General features: G+C 62.5%; 1 protein-coding gene across 1 annotated transcript in view; it reads left to right on the top strand.

Moving 5' to 3' along the window:
* Csmd1 (CUB and Sushi multiple domains 1) overlaps window positions 1-21,309 on the top strand; it is an 874,507-nt gene that overhangs the window by 830,128 nt on the left and 23,070 nt on the right. Inside the window, 8 exon segments of the mRNA XM_048330750.1 lie at window positions 3,882-4,055; window positions 9,754-9,927; window positions 10,343-10,516; window positions 14,433-14,621; window positions 16,080-16,253; window positions 17,408-17,590; window positions 19,049-19,225; window positions 19,761-19,940. Coding sequence (XP_048186707.1) covers window positions 3,882-4,055; window positions 9,754-9,927; window positions 10,343-10,516; window positions 14,433-14,621; window positions 16,080-16,253; window positions 17,408-17,590; window positions 19,049-19,225; window positions 19,761-19,940 — 1,425 coding nt within the window.

Raw genomic sequence — 21,309 nt, 5'->3', positions numbered from 1 at the left:
TCGGTGGGATGTATACAGCACTCTGCTTCATGAGAATAGACTCAAACCCAAACAACGGGACGCGAGGGGCCTGCAGCTCTCCAAGAACAGCTGATGATCGGGCTCAGACTAGACGCTCTTCCTGGGCATGGGGCAGGTGAGGGAGGAAAGCTGGCGTCCCGTGCCCTCCCAGCCAAGGGAGTCATTCCATCCCGAGACGGTTCCTGCACATCGCCCATTCCCGTGCGTGTGGGTGTGGGTGTGGCGATCTGGGGACGGTCCCAGGCTCCCCGTCACCTCCAAGCCAGAGCAGCACCTCTCAGAAGGAAGCCCTCCACAGGTGCCAGGGCCCGGCATGGCCCCTCAGCCCTCCCATTCCCCAAGGGTCCCCACGGGCCTCCGTGCCCCCGTCTGCGCAGGGCAGGACGGTGTTTGCTGTCCCCTACCCACGCATGAATATGTATGCCACGCAGAATCAGGCTTCTAGAAGGATTCAGACGCACAAGTGAGGGGGTCTTCTGGCTTTCTGCCCTTTCAAGTGAAAGGACCTCCCGTGCTGTTAATGAAAACCGGTCCCCCAAGTGATAGAGCACCCGGCACCACCTCGCACACTCGCCCGGAAACGCCTCACCCTGCCCGAGCCGCCTTCCGGGTCACGAGTGCACACGCTGTGTACTGGTTGTGTTTTCGAGAATATTTGCCAAGTATAAAGAAATTCGGGCTCTCCCGGTTCTTGGAACCAGGTTCTTCGTCGCTCGATGCTCCTCCCAGGGAGCGCCTCGAGCCGGGGCTGCCGTCCGGGAGCCCCGTCTCTCGCTCTGGTCCTAGGGGGCTTGCACAGACCGTGGTGCAGTCGACCGCAAGCTGCAGGGGCTCCATCCGGGGAACTGGGCCTCGCCCTGCACGGCTGCACCTTGGTTTACTTAGAGCAGATATTTATACCTGACTGCCATATGCATCTTTTATTGAAAACGTCAACAAAAGCACAGCCGAAGCAGTACTGGGAAGTACTAAAGACCTTCACATCTGTTACCATCAAGGAGTAAAGTGAGGATACGTATTAGAAACTTAGGTTGCATTACCGTTATTTTCTGTTATCTACAGGAAAGAAGTAAACCATTAGAAGCAATAAAACGCACATTGGTGCAGTTTGTTTGTAGCGCATGCCCGTAGGATCTGTATAGCATTGACAGTAGGGTCTTGTAGGGAGTGACTGTGGGGGACTGTATGATATGACTGTAGGCTCTGTGTAACATGAGGGTTGTAGGGCTATATAGCATGACTGTAGGCTGTGTATGATGTGGCTGTAGCTTAGCAGAGCATGACCGTAGGGTCTGTACAGCGTGACTGTGGGCACTGTACAATGTGACTGTGGGCACTGTACAGTATGCTTGTGGCTCTGTACAGCATGGCTGTAGGGTCTCTACAGCATGATTATAGGCTCTGTACAGTGTGACTGCAGGTACCATATATTGTGACTGTAGGGTCTGTACAGCGTGACTGTTGGGACCCCAAAGGGTGACTGTAGGCTCTGGACGGTGTGCCTTCCTGTCTTCATGAACACCAAGCATGAACCCAGGAGCCTGCTCTCCAGATGGAGAACCCGCCCCGCCCCTCTCTTGGTGACCATGGCCCCTGTTGACTGGTGTGCCTTGGGGCTGGCCCTGGACCTGGTCACTGGGTCATGGCCAGCTCAGTGCACCGTACACACCTCCTCCTGAGCTTGCCCGTAAGTCCCACTCATCCTTCTGTCGAGGTGGCTGACCTTGCCGGAGTGCTGTCCCCTCGGCGTAGGAGACTGCCACTTCAATGTGAGCATAGACCCAGGGCGAAGCGGAAAGGCAAGCGTCCCTAGGACAGAAAGAGCCTGGCCTCTCGCCCGCCGGCCCTGTGCACCTGGGACAGAGTGGGCAGGGCAGGCTTTTCTGGATGCCCTCGGAGGAGCCGCTGTCGTATGCAGAAATGCCCGACCCTCCCACAGGAGGGCCTCAGACTGGGAACTCGAGTACGTTCCTCACAGGAGGGGTAAAACCTCAGACCTAAAGAACGCATTCTAGAAAACCTGAGGGGAAAATAACACAGAAAAGGGCTTTCTCCTTGGTGTCTGGCAAAGGTTGAGCTAGCAGCGTGGGGACTTTCCCCCTTCCAACTTGGCGAGCTGTGCCAGTGTTGCTGCCGACCTTGGTAATGGGTTAGGGTGACAACCCACAGAAGCGCTAGGCCCGGAATCCCATTACCCAGCTGCTCCAGAGCTCAGTGCCTTCTACATCCGTGCTTCACCATCGCGTGAACCTTACCAGAGGACAAGCTCTAACTAGTGCTGCCGGCAGGACCTTCTAGCAGGCTGGGATAACAGACAGGGAGGCGGGAGGGGGTGGGTGGGAGGGGGCTCCGTCTCCTCAGGGGGGTCCCACAACTTTCCTGGTGGAAACACACCCACCTTCCCGTTCCGTCATTCAGCAAAACAGTTTCCAAACATGATCCAATTAATTAAGTAGCTACTCGTTAACTATCGTAGCTCAAGGTAGATTTCATACTGTGTTTGGGAAAGGCTTTGGGCCAGTTAAAAACAAATTGTAGAAACCTTACATCCTCCCTGAATTCACTGACATGCCACACAGCAAGCCCGTTCCTTTGTCACTAACTACATGCCCGGGCCCCCCACGGATGCTCTGGCCCCAGGTCCCGGCACCTGGTCCCTGGCTGCTCCGCCTTGTCCCTCTGAAATGGCGTCACATCTTGAAGTAAAGGCACCGTCCGGGGCTGCTCCCAGAGCCGCATGCGTAGATCCCGTAGGAATCGCGCGTGCAGGTGGTCACGGTCCGTGCGGGTCCGGACCCCTCGTGGGGCCCTGCCTCAGCCTGGCCGGAGGAGAGCGTGGGTCCTCCCCGAGACAGCCGTCCAGCCCGACTGGCGCATGCTGTGCCCAACTCGAGCGGGGCCCGGGGCCTGTTAGGAACCGACACACCCGTAAGGCTTGGGCGGAGTTGCCTGTCTCCTGCTGCAGAATGGGCGCGCCTGGTCACGGTGTATCCCCGCGGCCCGCTGGCGACTGCTGCTGTGGCCCAGGGCCTCGGGCTCCTCTCTTCGGAGCTCAGACCCCATTCCCACCAGTTTCAATCACCAGCACGCCTCCGTGGGCCGGGGCCCTGCCACCCCGGGATTCCACCCCAGCCCGAGGTCCTGGGACGTTTGCGCTTTTCTGGTGATGCCTTCGAGGGGCAGCGTTGTGCCCGTGTCCCCTGCCCCTGATGTCGGTGACAGTGGTCAGGCTTGACAGCCTTGCGTGAGGACACCCCGCCTACACCTCAGAAGACCCCGCTTCGACATATGCTTGCTTACCAGCTTCTGGAATGGTCTGTGGGCCCTGGTCGCGATCTAACAGAAAAGGACGACAGGACTCCGCCCTGCTACTGGACTTGGGCATCCTGCACACCCTCCGTGTTCTGTTTATCCCCGCTCTGCGCCTTTGCCGCAAGCCTTCCACACTCACACCCCCCCCCCGCAGGCCCACGAGGCTCTCCCAACATTCCACAGCACTCCTGGGACGGATGAGAAAAGAAAAGTGGGGGGGGAGGGGGGTCCCTGGCCGGCTTGCACGGTAGACATGCTTGTAAGTGAATATATGCGTAAACTGTAGGCGTTGAAGGGTGGAAAGTAACCGAGTAGCGGCTCATTTCAGGGGTCTAACCCGTTTGGGGCCTGGCTCCTTTTCAAATGCTCTTCTTTAGGGTCTGGTGTCGAGGTCCTGTAGGAAAGGAAACTGAGCCTGGAGACCCGGTCGCTTCCCCCCACCCCCCGCCCGCCCCCGTCCCCGGTGAAATCTGCAGTCAGGACGCGCGGCTCATTTAAAGCACCGAGGGTGTCTGGAGCCGAGATGACCGCCCCTCTCTTCCCTCCAGTCATCTCCTGTGGAAACCTGCCCTCCCCGCCCAACGGCAACAAGATCGGGACCCTGACCACGTACGGGGCCACGGCCATCTTCACCTGCAACACGGGCTACACGCTCGTGGGCGCCCACGTGCGCGAGTGCCTGGCCAACGGCCTGTGGAGCGGGCCCGAGACGCGGTGTCTGGGTGAGTGCTTCTGACCCCGGGGCAGCCCGCGGTGTCTGGGTAAGCGCTTCTGACCCCGGGGCAGCTCGCGGTGTCGTGTAAGCGCTTCTGACCCCGGGGCAGCTCGCGGTGTCTGGGTAAGTGCTTCTGACCCCGGGGCAGCTCGCGGTGTCCTGTAAGTGCTTCTGACCCCGGGGCAGCCCGCGGTGTCCTGTAAGTGCTTCTGACCCCGGGGCAGCTCGCGGTGTCTGGGTGAGTGCTTCTGACCCCGGGGCAGCTCGCGGTGTCGTGTAAGCGCTTCTGACCCCGGGGCAGCTCGCGGTGTCTGGGTAAGTGCTTCTGACCCTGGGGCAGCTCGCGGTGTCTGGGTAAGCGCTTCTGACCCCGGGGCAGCTCGAGGTGCTGGGTAAGTGCTTCTGACCCCGGGGCAGCCCGCGGTGTCCTGTAAGTGCTTCTGACCCCGGGGCAGCTCGCGGTGTCGTGTAAGTGCTTCTGACCCCGGGGCAGCTCGCGGTGTCCTGTAAGTGCTTCTGACCCCGGGGCAGCCCGCGGTGTCGTGTAAGTGCTTCTGACCCCGGGGCAGCTCGCGGTGTCTGGGTAAGTGCTTCTGACCCCGGGGCAGCTCGCGGTGTCCTGTAAGTGCTTCTGACCCCGGGGCAGCTCGCGGTGTCTGGGTAAGTGCTTCTGACCCCGGGGCAGCTCGCGGTGTCCTGTAAGTGCTTCTGACCCCGGGGCAGCTCGCGGTGTCTGGGTAAGTGCTTCTGACCCCGGGGCAGCTCGCGGTGTCCTGTAAGTGCTTCTGACCCCGGGGCAGCTCGCGGTGTCTGGGTAAGTGCTTCTGACCCCGGGGCAGCTCGCGGTGTCCTGTAAGTGCTTCTGACCCCGGGGCAGCTCGCGGTGTCCTGTAAGTGCTTCTGACCCCGGGGCAGCTCGCGGTGTCTGGGTAAGCGCTTCTGACCCCGGGGCAGCTCGCGGTGTCCTGTAAGTGCTTCTGACCCCGGGGCAGCTCGCGGTGTCTGGGTAAGTGCTTCTGACCCCGGGGCAGCTCGCGGTGTCCTGTAAGTGCTTCTGACCCCGGGGCAGCTCGCGGTGTCCTGTAAGTGCTTCTGACCCCGGGGCAGCTCGCGGTGTCGTGTAAGTGCTTCTGACCCCGGGGCAGCTCGCGGTGTCCTGTAAGTGCTTCTGACCCCGGGGCAGCCCGCGGTGTCCTGTAAGTGCTTCTGACCCCGGGGCAGCTCGCGGTGTCTGGGTAAGTGTTTCTGACCCCGGGGCAGCTCGCGGTGTCCTGTAAGTGCTTCTGACCCCGGGGCAGCTCGTGGTGTCTGGGTAAACGCTTCTGACCCCGGGGCAGCTCGCGGTGTCCTGTAAGTGCTTCTGACCCCGGGGCAGCTCGCGGTGTCTGGGTAAGTGCTTCTGACCCCGGGGCAGCTCGCGGTGTCGTGTAAGTGCTTCTGACCCCGGGGCAGCTCGCGGTGTCCTGTAAGCGCTTCTGACCCCGGGGCAGCCCAGCGCAAGCGCCCCTTGCTCGCAGTGGTCCCCACCAGGGCGTCGGGTCCCGGCAGCTGCCAGGGCCAGCGCGGGCACGCCTGGTCCAGGGAGTGCGGGACAGCCAGACATGGTGACCCAGAACCCGTCTTAAAGAGGGCAAGGAGCGAGGGGCAAGGGGCACACTCAGGGCCAATACCAAAGTGCTATGACGACACGGAAGGAGGCCGGGTGCTGGTGACGCACGTCTGCCATCCTGACGATTGCGGCAAGGCTGGACGCCACCCCGGGCAGACTTTGTCTCCCACTGAGCAGCAGAAAGCCAGGCTGGAGGCCTCCCTGTGCTGGGAGAACATGGCTGCAGAGACTGAGCTGTTTAAAGGGGAATGGGCTGTACGCCCTGGATTTTCTTTTTTCTCCCCAAAGAATAAAATACTCTTTATAGCATAACAGCTGAAAAGGGGATGGTGATATTTCTGTGGAATAATGTTCAGCATGAATGTGTGAAAACTGTTTAGCAAAGCATCCTGGGAGCACCGGGATTCCAAGCCTGTGGTCCGATGCCGTCCCCCCCAGTCCCTTGTCAGGTCAGTGCCTCACTTCCTCCAGCACCTGCCCAGCGACAGTACCTCCCCACCTCCTGTGCCTGACAAGTGCTGGTACCTCACAGCCTCATGTACATTCATGCTTTCAGCACTACCCAGTGATAGTCACTTAAACCTGAAGTGCTGACAACCCAGTGCCCACCCAGTTACAGAACCGCACTGTGTCTAGTGAAAACACTCCCAGTGCCCACCCAGTTACATTACCTTATCATCTCCTAAGACCTACCCAGTTACAACGCCTTACACCCCCGGTCCCCCGATACCTGCGGCGCTCACCCGGTTACACGTGTGTTGAGGTCCGCTGTCTCCGGGGTGCTCTTCCCTGAGCGCTTCCTTCATGCCTGTGGTCTGACCACACGCTTGCACATAGGTGTTCTGACCACACGCTTGCATGAGTGTGTGTTCCAACTACATGATGCCCATCACGGTTCCGGCCTTCACACACGCGCGTTGCCGGCTGTGGGCGTGGTGTCTGGTTATTTACTTGGAAAGAGAACTGCGTTCGCCTGTCAGGAGAAACGCTGTCTGTGGCCTTGCCCCGCCCTCCCCCCCCCCCCCCCCCCCCCGTTGCTCTGCAGCTTCTGTGTGTGGCGTTCTAGCCGTGTCCACCCGCATTGCTCGCTGAGCAGAGACGGCCGGGCAGGTGGGTGGGAGGTGCGGCCATGGGTGCAGCCCTGCTGACCGCAGGAGAGCCCCCCCCCCCCCCCGAGGCTCACAGCAGGTCTGGCGAGGTCCTGGGAATCACCGAGGCCTCCGCTCTCTGTGGTGTGACACGTCTCTCTAGGCCGCAGAGCTCCACCGAGGAGACTGACCTCGCGTCTGCCCGTCAGACACCTTCTCGTCCGTCAGGGAAGGCTTGTGCGCCCCGGCCTCCTTTAATTAATTCCTGGCGTGTACCTGTCCTGTGTTAATTTGCCTCTACCCCAGCACAGGCACTGGAAGGAGGTGTTAGGCTTGTGGTCCTGCTCCCCTGTTGCAAATATCCTCATTAGTCTTTTGACCACATTGTTATTGTTCAGATTTTTCCATACGTAATGATCCGCCAACTCTCCCTCTGGGTGGACTCTTCGACCTATGACGTGCAAGGTAGCTTAGAAATGGGCATTAGCTTCTTATCAGATCAGGCTTCTACTTGAAGTAAGTTCGCACTTTCTGAGCTATAACGACCACAAGGAAGCAAATTCTACTATAAATATAATATTGTGGGAATGCCTGGCTGGTTAATAGCTAGGAGACATAATTCAAAGTATACTTTTAGACTAGGTATGCTCATGGCTCTTGTAGAATAAGATTGGAATGTGGTGCTTGGTATTTTTGAGAGGTTCAGGTAAAACGTTTGACAGAACAGCTGGCAATGATCATGTTCCCCTTAGGTCCATTAGGTATTAGAGCAGAAAATGTATCTCCCCCACCCCCCCACCCCACCCCGTCCCCTTTGCTGGAGGATCTCAAGTGCAAAGCACACGTGTATCTAAGGAAAAGTAAAATATTTGGAAACAACCAATGCCAACCCTTGCATTTTGCACTTACGTTATTCTTGGCCAGGGATGAGAGCAGCGAGTTCTTGCATGTGAATGTCTGTCCATGTTTCAGAACAGTGTCTAACAATATCCTTTTAGTCATTCAAGAGCCGTAGAGTAGCTTGGAAAGGTTACCAGGACATGGCACTTCCTTCAATGGAATCCATGATCAGAAGAGCAAATGAGGTCGATACCAAGTGCTATTAATGAAAAGCTGGGACTCATGACTGTCAGAAGGAAGGGGTAACAGAGCTCTTCAGAAGACATCACACAGGTGGAAGGGACTGAGAGGCTGGGGGAGAAGAGACGACCCCACCACACCATGAGGGTCCCCTCTCCCCCCGGTCTGCCTGGTAAGGTAGGCATTCTGGTCATCTCTGGAATGTGGACTTCAGCTCCCACAGTCAGGATGCGGTAATTCCCAATGATCCGTGGGGTCTGAACTGACCTTGTGTGGATGATCCATGGGGTCTGAACTGACCGTGTGTGGATGATCCGTGGGGTCTGAACTGTCCGTGTGTGGATGATCCGTGGGGTCTGAACTGACCGTGTGTGGATGATCCGTGGGGTCTGAACTGTCCGTGTGTGGATGATCCGTGGGGTCTGAACTGACCGTGTGTGGATGATCCGTGGGGTCTGAACTGACCGTGTGTGGATGATCCGTGGGGTCTGAACTGTCCGTGTGTGGATGATCCGTGGGGTCTGAACTGACCGTGTGTGGATGATCCGTGGGGTCTGAACTGTCCGTGTGTGGATGATCCGTGGGGTCTGAACTGACCGTGTGTGGATGATCCGTGGGGTCTGAACTGACCGTGTGTGGATGATCCGTGGGGTCTGAACTGTCCGTGTGTGGATGATCCGTGGGGTCTGAACTGACCGTGTGTGGATGATCCGTGGGGTCTGAACTGTCCGTGTGTGGATGATCCGTGGGGTCTGAACTGTCCGTGTGTGGATGATCCGTGGGGTCTGAACTGACCGTGTGTGGATGATCCGTGGGGTCTGAACTGTCCGTGTGTGGATGATCCGTGGGGTCTGAACTGTCCGTGTGTGGATGATCCGTGGGGTCTGAACTGTCCGTGTGTGGATGATCCGTGGGGTCTGAACTGACCGTGTGTGGATGATCCGTGGGGTCTGAACTGTCCGTGTGTGGATGATCCGTGGGGTCTGAACTGACCGTGTGTGGATGATCCGTGGGGTCTGAACTGACCGTGTGTGGATGATCCGTGGGGTCTGAACTGTCCGTGTGTGCATGATCCGTGGGGTCTGAACTGACCGTGTGTGGATGATCCGTGGGGTCTGAACTGACCGTGTGTGGATGACCAGGGGGTCGGGTGGCCTAGACCGACACAACCAAGGAGTTGGGTGAAAGAGCTGGTGCGTTCTTGCAGACACCGGCGCTAGGCCAGGCGCGGGCTCGCTCTGTGGGGAGGCTGTAACCCCGGCTGCGCGGTGTGACGGTGACGCAGCCCAGGAGGGGGGGACGGGAGGGAGGGACCGAGGCCACACCCGCGGTGTGCTAACTGGCGCTCACCGAGGGCAAGTCCCCCAGCCTCGGGAACGCGCTGGCGTCTCACGTACGTGGGCAGTGGTTCTCCCGGTCTGAAAACCTAGCCGAGCTCTTGTGCTGTGAACTCTCTAAGTCCACGGCCTACCACACTCCCCGATCACATCCTCACCCACACAGTGGCTAGCCAAGACGCAGGATTCCGTGCGGGAAGTCAGACCTGCTCTGTGCCAGGTCCTCCCGTCAGAGGGACCCCCGCACCCCGCCCCGGCCCTGCCCTCACTGTTCCGCCAGCCTGGGCCTCTCACCAGCCCTCGTTTCCCACGGCACCCTCTCCTTCTCGAAACAGAACGGCAGGATACATAATACAAAACATCAGAAAGTGAGGTGCGGGCGTCCCGGTAGGGAGAGGAGCTGTGGTCCTTGGTGTTCGCGCAGATGTGGAGGGAGGCGGGGAGGGAGGGCGGTGGAGGTGAGAGGAGGGGCAGGCGTCGGGGGTCTCCAGTGCCTCCGGCCGGGCCGGGAAGGTGAGCGAGGAGCCGGGGCGTGGCGCTCTCGGTCACGACGCTCACGCGCCGTCTCTGCTGCCTCGTGTCTCCCCCCAGCCGGCCACTGCGGATCCCCGGACCCCATCGTGAACGGCCACATCAGCGGCGACGGCTTCAGCTACAGAGACACGGTGGTGTACCAGTGCAAGCCCGGCTTCCGCCTGGTGGGGACGTCCGTCAGGATCTGCCTGCAGGACCACAAGTGGTCCGGCCAGACCCCCGTCTGCGTCCGTGAGTCGCGCCGGGTTCTGGCTACGCGGGCCTGTGCACACACACGCACGCGCGCACACACGTCTCCCCATCCGGCTGACGGTGTGACGCGCGGGTCTGCGGTCCCCTCCTCCTCTCCGTGTCTCAGTCCTCTTCCTCTTGGTCCCCCCCCCCCCCGGGGTGAGGCCTCTCGTCACGGCCCCCGCGGCCTTCCGTCCCGCCGTGAGAAGTCAGTTTCTGCGATGTGGAAACTGCGTCCGGCGGCGCTGCCCACCGCGAGAGCGGAGGTCTCCACGCGCGGTCCACAGCCTTGGGCACGCGCGCGTCCACGCGCAGAGCAGAGCCCGGGCGGGCGGGCGGCGTGCCCCGGGGCGCTGCCCGTGAGGGGGGTGAGGGCGGGCGGGGGCGGGCAGTGACGCGCCCCCGTCCTCCACAGCCATCACCTGCGGACACCCCGGGAACCCCGCCCACGGCGCCACCAACGGCTCCGAGTTCAACCTGAACGACCTGGTGAACTTCACCTGCCACGCGGGCTACGTGCTGCACGGGGCCGCCCGCGCCCAGTGCCGGAGCAGCGGCCAGTGGAGCAGCCCTCTGCCCGCCTGCCGAGGTGGGCGGGGCCCTGGCCCTGGGCGGGGGAGGGCGGGCGCTCGCCCGCGGGGAGGGTGCGGGGGAGGGCGTTCGCCCGAGGGGAGGGTGCAGAGCGTGCAAGCCAGCTCAGCGCTGAGCTCGGGGCCTTGCACACTGGGGGGACAGAGCGTGCAAGCCAGCTCAGCGCTGAGCACGGGGCCTTGCACACTGGGGGGACAGAGCGTGCAAGCCAGCTCAGCGCTGAGCTCAGGGCCTTGCACACTGGGGGACAGAGTGTGCAAGCCAGCTCAGCGCTGAGCACGGGGCCTTGAACACTGGTGACAGAGCATGCAAGCCAGCTCAGCGCTGAGCTCGGGGCCTTGCACACTAGTGACAGAGCGTGCAAGCCAGCTTAGCGCTGAGCACAGGGCCTTGCACACTGGGGGGACAGAGCGTGCAAGCCAGCTCAGTGCTGAGCACAGGGCCTTGCACACTGGGGGGACAGCGTGCAAGCCAGCTCAGTGCTGAGCACGGGGCCTTGCACACTGGGGGGACAGAGCGTGCAAGCCAGCTCAGCGCTGAGCTCGGGGCCTTGCACACTGGGGGGACAGAGCGTGCAAGCCAGCTCAGTGCTGAGCACGGGGCCTTGCACACTGGTGACAGAGCGTGCAAGCCAGCTTAGCGCTGAGCTCGGGGCCTTGCACACTGGGGGACAGAGCGTGCAAGCCAGCTTAGCGCTGAGCACGGGGCCTTGCACACTGGGGGGACAGAGCGTGCAAGCCAGCTCAGTGCTGAGCACGGGGCCTTGCACACTGGGGGGACAGCGTGCAAGCCAGCTCAGTGCTGAGCACGGGGCCTTGCACACTGGTGACAGAGCGTGCAAGCCAGCTCAGTGCTGAGCACGGGGCCTTGCACACTGGTGACAGAGTGTGCAAGCCAGCTTAGCGCTGAGCTTGGGGCCTTGCACACTGGGCAAATGTGAAGGCATCTTGCTGCGTCACAACTTAATTTCCCGAGAGCCTCTTCCTGTGTCTTGGTGGGACGCTCAGCCACACACAGCTAAGGTCTTTCTCCTGCAGAGACGACCCTGTGTCGCGGTTTGCTCTCTCACATTCGCTCTGTTCTTTCCGTGATGTGTATCGAGCACCTTTGGGTCCACAAGCTTCTAATTTCATGAATGTAGTGACGAAATTTTCCCTGCTTCTGCTTAGTCTATGAGCGTTAAGTACCAGTTGCACAAAGGACTTTCACTGTCTGTAAATTTGTCTTATTCACCCTGTGGCTCACGTAGTTCACGACTTTCTCATCAGCCTGGGCACAGCCTGAGTTTAAAGGGAACTCCGTGCTCGTCTCTGAGCCTCTCGCGGCATTGAGCCGTCCGATTCAGGATTTCAGTTCAGTGGAGATGTCCTTCGTCCCCAGGTGTGCCGTGTGTGGGTGCAGGAGTAGGGTCACATTCCCCGATGGGGGCCCCAGGCGCGGGGGGCAGAGGGAGCCTTGTCAGGGACAGAAGGAAAGAGGCGGAAGCAGAAGCAGGCATGTGCATGCCAGGGGCTGTGCAAACACAAAAGAGAAAAAGTAAAGGGAATCGTCCTCTGGGGCGGGAGGACGGGACGGCCCCCAAAGGGGCTGCCTGGGGTCCCCGGACCTGAAGCTTTCCCCGGGGACCTGGGGACCCAGATTTGACGAGTCCCGGAAGGGCGTGGGTGGCGTCCGCTCTGGAGGCCGGCTTAGAGTCGTGAGGCGCTCACACACAGGGCACCGCGGTGCCCCCCGAGTCTCCTGACACCCTCGGCCCGGGGAGCGAGCGCCCCCTTGTCGGTGTCCAGGCCGCGCCCCCGGCGCTCCGCCTGCGCGGCCCCCACCTTCACGCGGTTGTCGAGCCGGAGCCTCCTCAGTGACGTGTGCCGTGACAAGCACCCGACTGACACCGCGTGTCCCGAGGGCTCCGGGGAGCTGCATCCGAAGGCAGCGATAGGAGGGTGGAAGTCACTGGTGTCTGTACAGCAGCTGCCACCCAACCGCAGCACCCGGTGCGGCAAGTGTCGTGTTCCGTGAGGCCCCTAGCGAGCTCGCTCTGTGGCATCCGTGCGCAGCGTCCTGTCGGCCGAAGCCGTTGAACATCTCGTCCCGTCCTTCGCTGCCCGCTGTGTACTCAGCCGTGCCACGTCTCCTTCCACGTTCGGGGCACACAGCGGTCCGCGAGGACTTTCTGGGGGTGAGGGCCCGGGGGGGCGGGAGCCGCTCCGAGCCAGCCAGCAGCTGCGATGGCCGCGGGGCCGCCTCGGGTTCCCACGGGGGCGTCGGAGCCGCCCGCGCGTGGCCGTGGAGCCGTAGCCCGTCGCTGGTCCCCCAGCCCTTTCCTGCACGCCGCTGGGGAAGCCGGGCGGGACCCGATGGCGGCAGCAGTCGGGGAGTCGGAGTGCTCTCGCCCAGCATGTCTTAGGGGAAGCCTTGACGCGGGCCTCCGCGGTGCTCTCACGGGACGCCAGCGCGCCCTCGCGGGGCTGGCGTGCGCCCCGTCTGTGCCCGGGGGGAGGCAGGCCTCCCGGGCAGCACCGCGGGCTCGCTTCTCACGCCTCTCTTTCCTTCTTTCCCTTGTGTATTCACCCCCGTGCCTCGGAAGGGGCTGAGCGTGCAGGGCCGCTGGGTCCCTCGCCTCTTCCGGGCTGACCCCTGGGCGACACCCAGCGACTTTTCCTTGACTGAACAGTGCCTTCGAAAATTTTGCAGCCAAGCTTTGCCTGAGACATTCAATGTTTTCCTTTAAGTTCACCCCTGCCGCTCGCTTTACTTTGGGGGAAGAAGTATAGGAGACTATTTTTCTTAAGGCGCACGCGGGGTGGAGGCTTTAGCTCAGTGGAAGAGCATTTGTCTGGCAAGTGCGAGGCTCTGAGTTTGGTCCTCACCTCTGGATATGTGTGTGTGTGTGCGCATGCACACGCGTGTGCATTTTACTTCACCAAACAATCCCCGGCCACAGAGGTGGCCCCGGCTCATGGTCACCAGAACGCCGCTGTGGGCGGGGCCGGGAAGGGCCTGACTCGGCAGGCCGCTGCCCTCCAGGCCCCGGCTCCTCCAGAAGGGCCTCGAGTGGCGTCAAGGCCAAGGGCTGGGAGGACCTTTGCTTTCTGTGCTTTGGAGATCCAGTGTTTAACCAGATTTTGAACTCGAAAGGTAAATTACACAGCTCTGCCCTCGGCATCTCAGAGGCCCTGAAAGTCAAACCTTATCAACTTTGTCATTTATCATCAATTAATCTATTTTAATGAATGAATAAATAAAGCGAAATTCACACGGGAAATACAATGTGCTCATGCTAAGAGCTTATTATAATTTTTTTTTCTGAGAACTACAGATGGAACTCAGAATTAAATTATCCAATTACAAGTAATTGAAGTTTTCTCAAGTTCTCCAGAGCACTAATCCGTCACGAGTCCCCCGCCTGCACCCACCAGAGCCACAGTCCATCACGAGTCCATCACGAGTCCCTGCCTGCACCCACCAGAGCCACAGTCCCTCACGAGTCCCTGCCTGCACCCACCAGAGCCACAGTCCCTCACGAGTCCATCACGAGTCCCTGCCTGCACCCACCAGAGCCACAGTCCATCACAAGTCCATCACGAGCCCATCACGAGTCCCTGCCTGCACCCACCAGAGCCACAGTCCGTCACGAGTCCCCCGCAGATCCCCTGTGCCCGGGCGCTGGAGGCCCTCAGAGGCTGCCGTGTGTCCTGGGCCGCAGACTCACAGGCCCCTGGCCGGAGGATGGATGCACTGCCGTCTTCAGCCCCGTTCGCCCGGAGCAGGCCTGACTGCGTGCACGCACCGGCGTGTGGGCACACGGGGCCAGGTGGAGGCCAGTGGCTCTCCTCCGGCGACAGCCCGCGCGTGGGCCTGCTTCTGTCCGTGAGGGGCAGCGGCTTCTGATGACGGTGCCGCGTCCTGTTTTCCAGTGGTGAACTGCTCCGACCCAGGCTTTGTGGAGAACGCCGTGCGGCAGGGCCAGCAGAGGCTCCCCGGGAGCTTTGAGTACGGAATGAGCGTGATGTATCACTGCAAGAAGGGCTTCTACCTGCTGGGGTCGTCGGCCCTGACCTGCATGGCCGACGGCCTGTGGGACAGGTCTCTACCCAAGTGTCTGGGTGAGTGACGGGCAGAGCCCACCAGCAGGGCACACACGGGGTGAACCGGGTGAGTGGGGAGAGGAGGCGCCCCGGGAGGTGGGCTCACCCTGCGTGTGGCTAACAGGTAGCCCGAACAAAATCCTCACATCCATAGGCAGAAGCGACATTGCTGGAAAGAACAGGGGTGCTCTCCTTGGCAACTTTCCAGACATTTAAGTCTCCCTGGGGTGAGGGGGCTCGCCTTTGTCCTTGCACGGATGTGAACGCTGGAGTCTCCGGGAGCCGTGGCCGTGCCTGGTCTTGGGAGGAGCCCCGCTCCCCTGCCTGGGGTCAGGAGCAGCGGGGCAGGGGCTTGGCGGCTTGGAGGAGCGCTGGCTCTGCACTCCCCGCCCCCCCCCCCCCCCGCTTCCCGGTGGCTTTCCCTGCCCCTGTCATTTCATCTAGAATCGGTCACTTACCCAGCATTTCAGTGGCTTCGCTCTGATCGGTCTCTTTTCAGGAATTCTAGATAAAGTGAGGACTTGCAATGCAGCGTTCCCAGTGTAAGGCAGGCAGGGAAGGCTGACTCTGCTTTCGGGCACTGGAATTGCCTTCCCGCGTTCCAACTCCTCCTCTCTGGTGCTCCCACGCTCTCGAGGGGGACCCCATGCTCTGAGCCCGAGACAGACAATCAGCCGCCTCTGTGTAGTTCATTGAGAGCCTCACACCAGCTACTTTGCGCAGAGTACATGCAGTGTTAACCCTCATTTGGTAACTTATTGAAAAGACAGAGACGAATCTACACAGATCCCTTCCACCTAGGTCCTAGATTTACTTTTGTTTGCATAAATCTCTCTTCATCCAGATCTTAGGTGAACCTTGCTGAGGAAAAACTATGGACAGATTATAGACCTAATTAGGTACAATTTTAAGGAAATAAATGAAAATATGAATGTTACTTTATAGAAGAAATTAATTAGATGCGTTTTACTTATGCAATTTAGATTGATACTTACTTTAAACATTGTTAGGTTGGCGTTCTTAGTCATGGCAACTTAAAAATTAAGCACACTTAATGAGGAATGTCCCCCAAGGGATGAAAACGGTTCTGATGGGTTCCATTTCGATGGATTCCTGTTAGTTCCCAGCTTTCCTACAATTCTGCTTTCATGGGATACACGATTCGTGGTAGACGAAAGAACAACAGAAAACATGGTTTTCTCCTTGAAAGCTTGCATGTACTTTTCAGCCTTAAGCAGAGCTGTGTTTTTGGGGTTTTTTTGGGGGGGTGGGGGGAGGCAGTACTAGGTTTGAACTCCATTCCCTGTGCTTGCTCGGCTGATGCCCTACTCTTTGAGGGGTGCCCCCAGCCCCTGGCTCGAGCAAAGCTCTCTTACGGGGAATAAACACCCCAGAGTCAGAGGGTCCCCCTTCTCCAGCAAGCCGGTGCCGTGGGAGGGAGTCGAGTCAGGGATTCATCACGACTTCTTCCTCCAGCCATATCGTGCGGGCATCCCGGGGTTCCGGCCGACGCCGTGCTAACCGGGGAGCTGTTCACGTTCGGAGCCACGGTGCGCTACTCCTGTGAAGGGGGCCGGACGCTCACGGGGAACGGCACGCGCGTGTGTCAGGAGGACAGTCGCTGGAGCGGGGCGCTGCCCCACTGCTCAGGTGAGGGCCGCCGCCCCGCACCCACTCCCAACGCCGGGGAGCCCCCCAAATGGTGCCGTTCCGAGGAAGCCGGCTGCGCCGCCGCGTGGGGCCATCCGCATCGACCTCGCCGCGGCCACTGGCCCCCGTCACAGGGACGGTCCTCACCCCGTCCCCGCCCCCCGACACGGGTCCACAGTGCCGTCACCCCCCTCCCCCCCATGGCTCCCGGGCCACCCCACGCCCCGCCTCCCCTGCCTCCTGTCCTTCATCGCCGCGCTCCCCTTGCGATCCTCCGGGGTGCCCCTCGGCGCCCCCCCGCCCGTGCCGCGCCCCGCCCACTCGGCGTCTCTGGCTCCTCGCCCACCTTTCCCGGCCCGATCTTTACACCGCCCGTCCACGCGCACGCGCACACCGCCCCTCCACGCGCACGCGCGCACCGCCCCTCCACGCGCACGCGCGCACCGCCCCTCCACGCGCACGCGCGCACCGCCCCTCCACGCGCACGCGCACACCGCCCGTCCGCGCGCACGCGCACACCGCCCCTCCGCGCGCACGCGCACACCGCCCCTCCTCGCGCACGCGCACACCGCCCCTCCGCGCGCACGCGCACACCGCCCCTCCACGCGCACGCGCACACCGCCCCTCCGCGCGCACGCGCACACCGCCCCTCCACGCGCACGCGCACACCGCCCCTCCACGCGCAGACCGCCCCTCCACGCGCACGCGCAGCCCTGGCCGTCCACGCGCACGCGCACACCGCCCCTCCACGCGCAGACCGCCCGTCCACGCGCACGCGCACACCGCCCCTCCACGCGCACGCGCACACCGCCCCTCCACGCGCACGCGCACACCGCCCCTCCACGCGCACGCGCACACCGCCCCTCCACGCGCACGCGCAGCCCTGGCCGTGCTCCGTGTTCGCACGCGTCCCCGCGTCGTCACAGGCCGCGGTGATGGGGAGCCGTGGTTCAGTGACGGAGCGGAAGGCCCCGGCGCCCTCGGCGGCGGCGGCCACGGTGGCGAGCGCCCCCCTCACGCCATCGCCCCGGCGCGTGGGCCTCGCCACCGCGCTCGGCCACGGGGGATCCGCTTCCCGCCGACGCGCTTCCGCCGTGACACAGAGCCGCTCGTTTTAAACGCGCTGCGCGTGGCCGCGTGTGCTTCTCCCACAGGAAGTCACCCCGGGTTCTGCGGTGACCCCGGGACCCCAGCCCACGGGTCTCGGCTGGGGGACGAGTTCAAGACCAAGAGCCTCCTGCGCTTCTCCTGCGAGATGGGCCACCAGCTGCGGGGCTCGGCCGAGCGCACGTGCCTGGCCAACGGGTCGTGGTCCGGGGAGCAGCCCGTGTGCGAAGGTGAGGAGGGCGGGGGGGGGGGGGTCCCCGTGGCCGGCGGCTCCCTGGCCCGCGGCCAGCCGCGTTCCCCACGGGCCCGGGAGACTTGTGTGACTCGTACAGTGAAGCCTTCCCCTGCCGTCCGCAGAGCATCTTTGGAAGCTCATGAGTGGGTGTCAGGACACTGGACGTGAGCCTTTGCGGGTTTCACAGACACCGAGAGGTGGGGTCTCTGGGCTCACGGCGGTCGTTTTCTCCGGCAGTGTTACTGTCGTATGGCACTGGTGGGTGAAAAGTCGCGTTAGGAGCATGGAGCAGGAGCGGTGCCACAGTTCCGCCACAGTTCCGCAGTAGTTCCGCAGGTAGACCGCACGTCGCGTCCAGTCTTTCGGTGCCCCCTGCCCAGAGCCCCGCCACAGAGAGTCCAGGGCTACCTTCTGCGTGGCGTGTGGACTCGGGGTGATTGACTGGGGTGTGACAGGAGCCCCGGAAGTGGCTCCAGCAAGGACTGTGAGGGGCAGCGGCGAGGCCGGCCTGACAGTGAGCTAGCCTAGAGTCGGCGACATGCTGTGAGAGTTCACACAACGAGGCTGGGGACGCACACGGGAAGACTTGAACTCTTGGCAGGCCGAGTTCTCCATTTGGGAGCTATGCAGATGAACCAAAGCCACGCCTTGGTGTACGTGACACGCGTTCTGGGCGTGTGATCCAGGCTGCCTGGAGGAGCTGATAGAACACCAGCTCCCAGTTCACTTCCCCCGTCCAGCCTTTGCTCTCACACCAGTCTGTCTGAATCGATCACCCTCACGGCAGACTGGAAGAAGATGTGGAGGGAGGAGAGGCATGAGTGAGCCATGAAGGGGAAAAGTGTGGAAAACAGTCCCCAAGATCTTAAATTACATCCCTGATACTTTTCGTATCATACGCTTTCAGGTGTCCACTACAGGACACTTGCTTCGGGTAGCCAGCCGCTCTTTTGATGACTCCCGGCCCGTGGTCGCGGCGGTTCAAAGGCTGCCTCCTCCCAGCCAGTTGCCGAGGCACGGTGGAGTCGTCAGGGTTCAGGGGGGTCAGGCCCTCGCGTCCCGCCCGTGATGTTCTGGCAAAGCCCGCGCTGGCTGGAGTAGTCGACCTGTGGCGGGGACACCATGTGCTCCTCGCCACTCAGGTCTCAGACGGCAAGCGAGTCTCGCGTGCCCGCCGCGCACACAGCACGCGCCCATTCCGCCTTCCACGCGTGCAGCCGAGAGTTTGTGCCGAGTGAGCAAAGGCTCCCGCGGGCTGACCTTTGGTTTCTGGATGGTGCCGAGAGCCAAACCCAGGGCCTCGCTCCGCGCTCCGGCGGCTGCGCCAGCGCCGGCTCTTCGCCTCGGGGCCGCGGCGGAGGCGCCCGCGTGACCCGGGCACGGGCCCCCCCGGGCCTCCCGTACCCCACTCTCACGGCCCTGCCCTGCGTGCCCCCGCGTTTCCCCCCCCCAGCCGTGTCCTGCGGGAACCCCGGCACCCCGACCCACGGCCTGATCCGCAGCAGCGACGGCGTCCTCTTCTCCAGCTCCGTGGTCTACGCGTGCTGGGAGGGCTACAAGACGTCGGGGCTCACCACCCGGCACTGCACGGCCAACGGCACCTGGACGGGCACCGCGCCCGACTGCACGGGTGAGCGCCCGCCCCGGGGGAGGGGAGGCCGCGCCCGTCCCGGGGGAGGGGAGGCCGCGCCCGTCCCGACGGCCCGTGGATGTTACAATCCTTCACCCCTTCACACCGACAAGCGTCAACGTCCCCTTCGCACACGTGCTTGACTGTCGTGCTTTCTATCTCCGCACGGCGGGAGCTCCTTCAAGGGGTCAGTCAGGCTGGACGGTGTCACACGCAAGCGGAGAGGGCTCACGGCTAGGCAGCCCACGGAGAGATAAGATGTGTGGTCATCGGGCCACGTGTGACCGCCCGGCAGGCCCGGCCAGCGGCCGGGGGCGGCCGCGGTGCCCGCGCGGCGCAGGGATGGGACACCCGGGCACGTGCCCCCTGCCCGCAGGCCAGGCGAATCCCGAGAGGATGGCGGTGCGGCGCCAATGACTCACGGCCCGACCCCGGCGCACAGCGGCTCACAGAGAGTCACTCAACAGGAACCACGGTTGACTCCGCCGTGGTGACCTCCTGTTGCTCTGCTTCCTTCTCGCCCCCTGCCCCTTAGTTATCAGTTGTGGGGACCCAGGCACGCTACCGAACGGGCTCCAGTTTGGGACAGACTTCACCTTCAACAAGACAGTGAGCTACCGGTGCAACCCTGGCTACCTGATGGAGCCCCCGACCTCCGCCACCATCCGCTGCACCAAGGACGGCACGTGGAACCAGAGCAAGCCGGTCTGCAAAGGTGCGTGCCGCCCACGGGGGCGCCCATGTGCGTGTGTGTGTGTGTGTGTGTGTGTGCAAGCCGCCATAGAGTACGTGTGACCTCGAGTGTCAAGGCTTTCAGAAGCTCAGCCGCTTTTCAGATGGGGAAACTGACACACACGGAGAGCGGGTGAGGGACGGGGGGTTCAGACGCCAGATGGTCCTAGATCTCGAGGAGGTGTGCCACAGGCCTGTGCAGACGCCACCGGGAGAGGATTAGAGGAAGGCAGAGGCCGGACGGGAGAGGCGATCGCCTCACCCGGCGGGTCACAGAAGGCCTGTGGAGGCGCGTGCTCGGGGCTCTGCAGGTCGGCTGTGGGGAGCGGTGGCCCCGCGATGCCCCGCAGGCCGGCTGTGGGGAGCGGTGGCCCCGCGATGCCCCGCAGGTCGGCTGTGGGGAGCGGTGGCCCCGCGATGCCCCGCAGGCCGGCTGTGGGGAGCGGTGGCCCCGCGATGCCCCGCAGGCCGGCTGTGGGGAGCGGTGGCCCCGCGATGCCCCGCAGGTCGGCTGTGGGAAGCAGTCGCACACACCGAGGAGGCACAGAAAGGACCCTGGCTCATATGGTGGGACTTGTCTGGGGCGAGCGTGTGAGTGTGAGATGGTGAGTGTGCACGCGTGTGCACGTGTGCGCGCATGTGGAGTCGGTGCAGGTGTGTGCACGCGTCGTCCAGGAGAAGGTGGGACTAATGGCCGTGGCCCGTCCTGAGGGTCCGGCGCAGGGGCAGCCTTCGCTGGTGACCCTGGACCTCTTCCTCATCCCAGCACGATTTCCGGAGTGGGGCGGTGGCTCCGGGAGACCCGCACAGCGCGCGCCGGGGGCTGCTCCTGCCCCGGGCCCCTGGGACTCGGTGCCCAGCTCCAGGAGAGCACGTGGGCACGCGGACGGCCGCACACACCCCTCAGCCCCTCACGCAGTTGTTTATGAAAAAAGCATGAGCTGCGCAGGTGGCGCTTTGGGGAGGAGATGCGCGGGTGGCGCTTTGGGGAGGAGATGCGCAGGTGGCGCTCTGGGGAGGAGATGCGCGGCTTGCACTCTGGGGAGGAGATGCGCGGGTGGCGCTTTGGGGAGGAGACGCGCAGGTGGCGCTTTGGGGAGGAGACGCGCAGGTGGCACTTTGGGGAGGAGACGCGCGGGTGGCGCTCTGGGGAGGAGATGCGCGGGTGGCGCAGTGGGGAGGAGACGCGCAGGTGGCACTTTGGGGAGGAGATGCGCAGGTGGCGCTTTGGGGAGGAGACGCGCGGGTGGCGCTTTGGGGAGGAGACGCGCGGGTGGCGCTTTGGGGAGGAGACGCGCGGGTGGCGCTTTGGGGAGGAGACGCGCGGCCTTGCACTTTGGGGAGGAGACGCG

The sequence above is a fragment of the Perognathus longimembris genome, chromosome 21 (genome assembly GCF_023159225.1).
Source record: "Perognathus longimembris pacificus isolate PPM17 chromosome 21, ASM2315922v1, whole genome shotgun sequence".
Classification (NCBI taxonomy): domain Eukaryota; kingdom Metazoa; phylum Chordata; class Mammalia; order Rodentia; family Heteromyidae; genus Perognathus; species Perognathus longimembris.
Note: the sequence above shows the minus strand (reverse complement) of the source record. Positions and strands in the feature narration are given on the sequence as shown.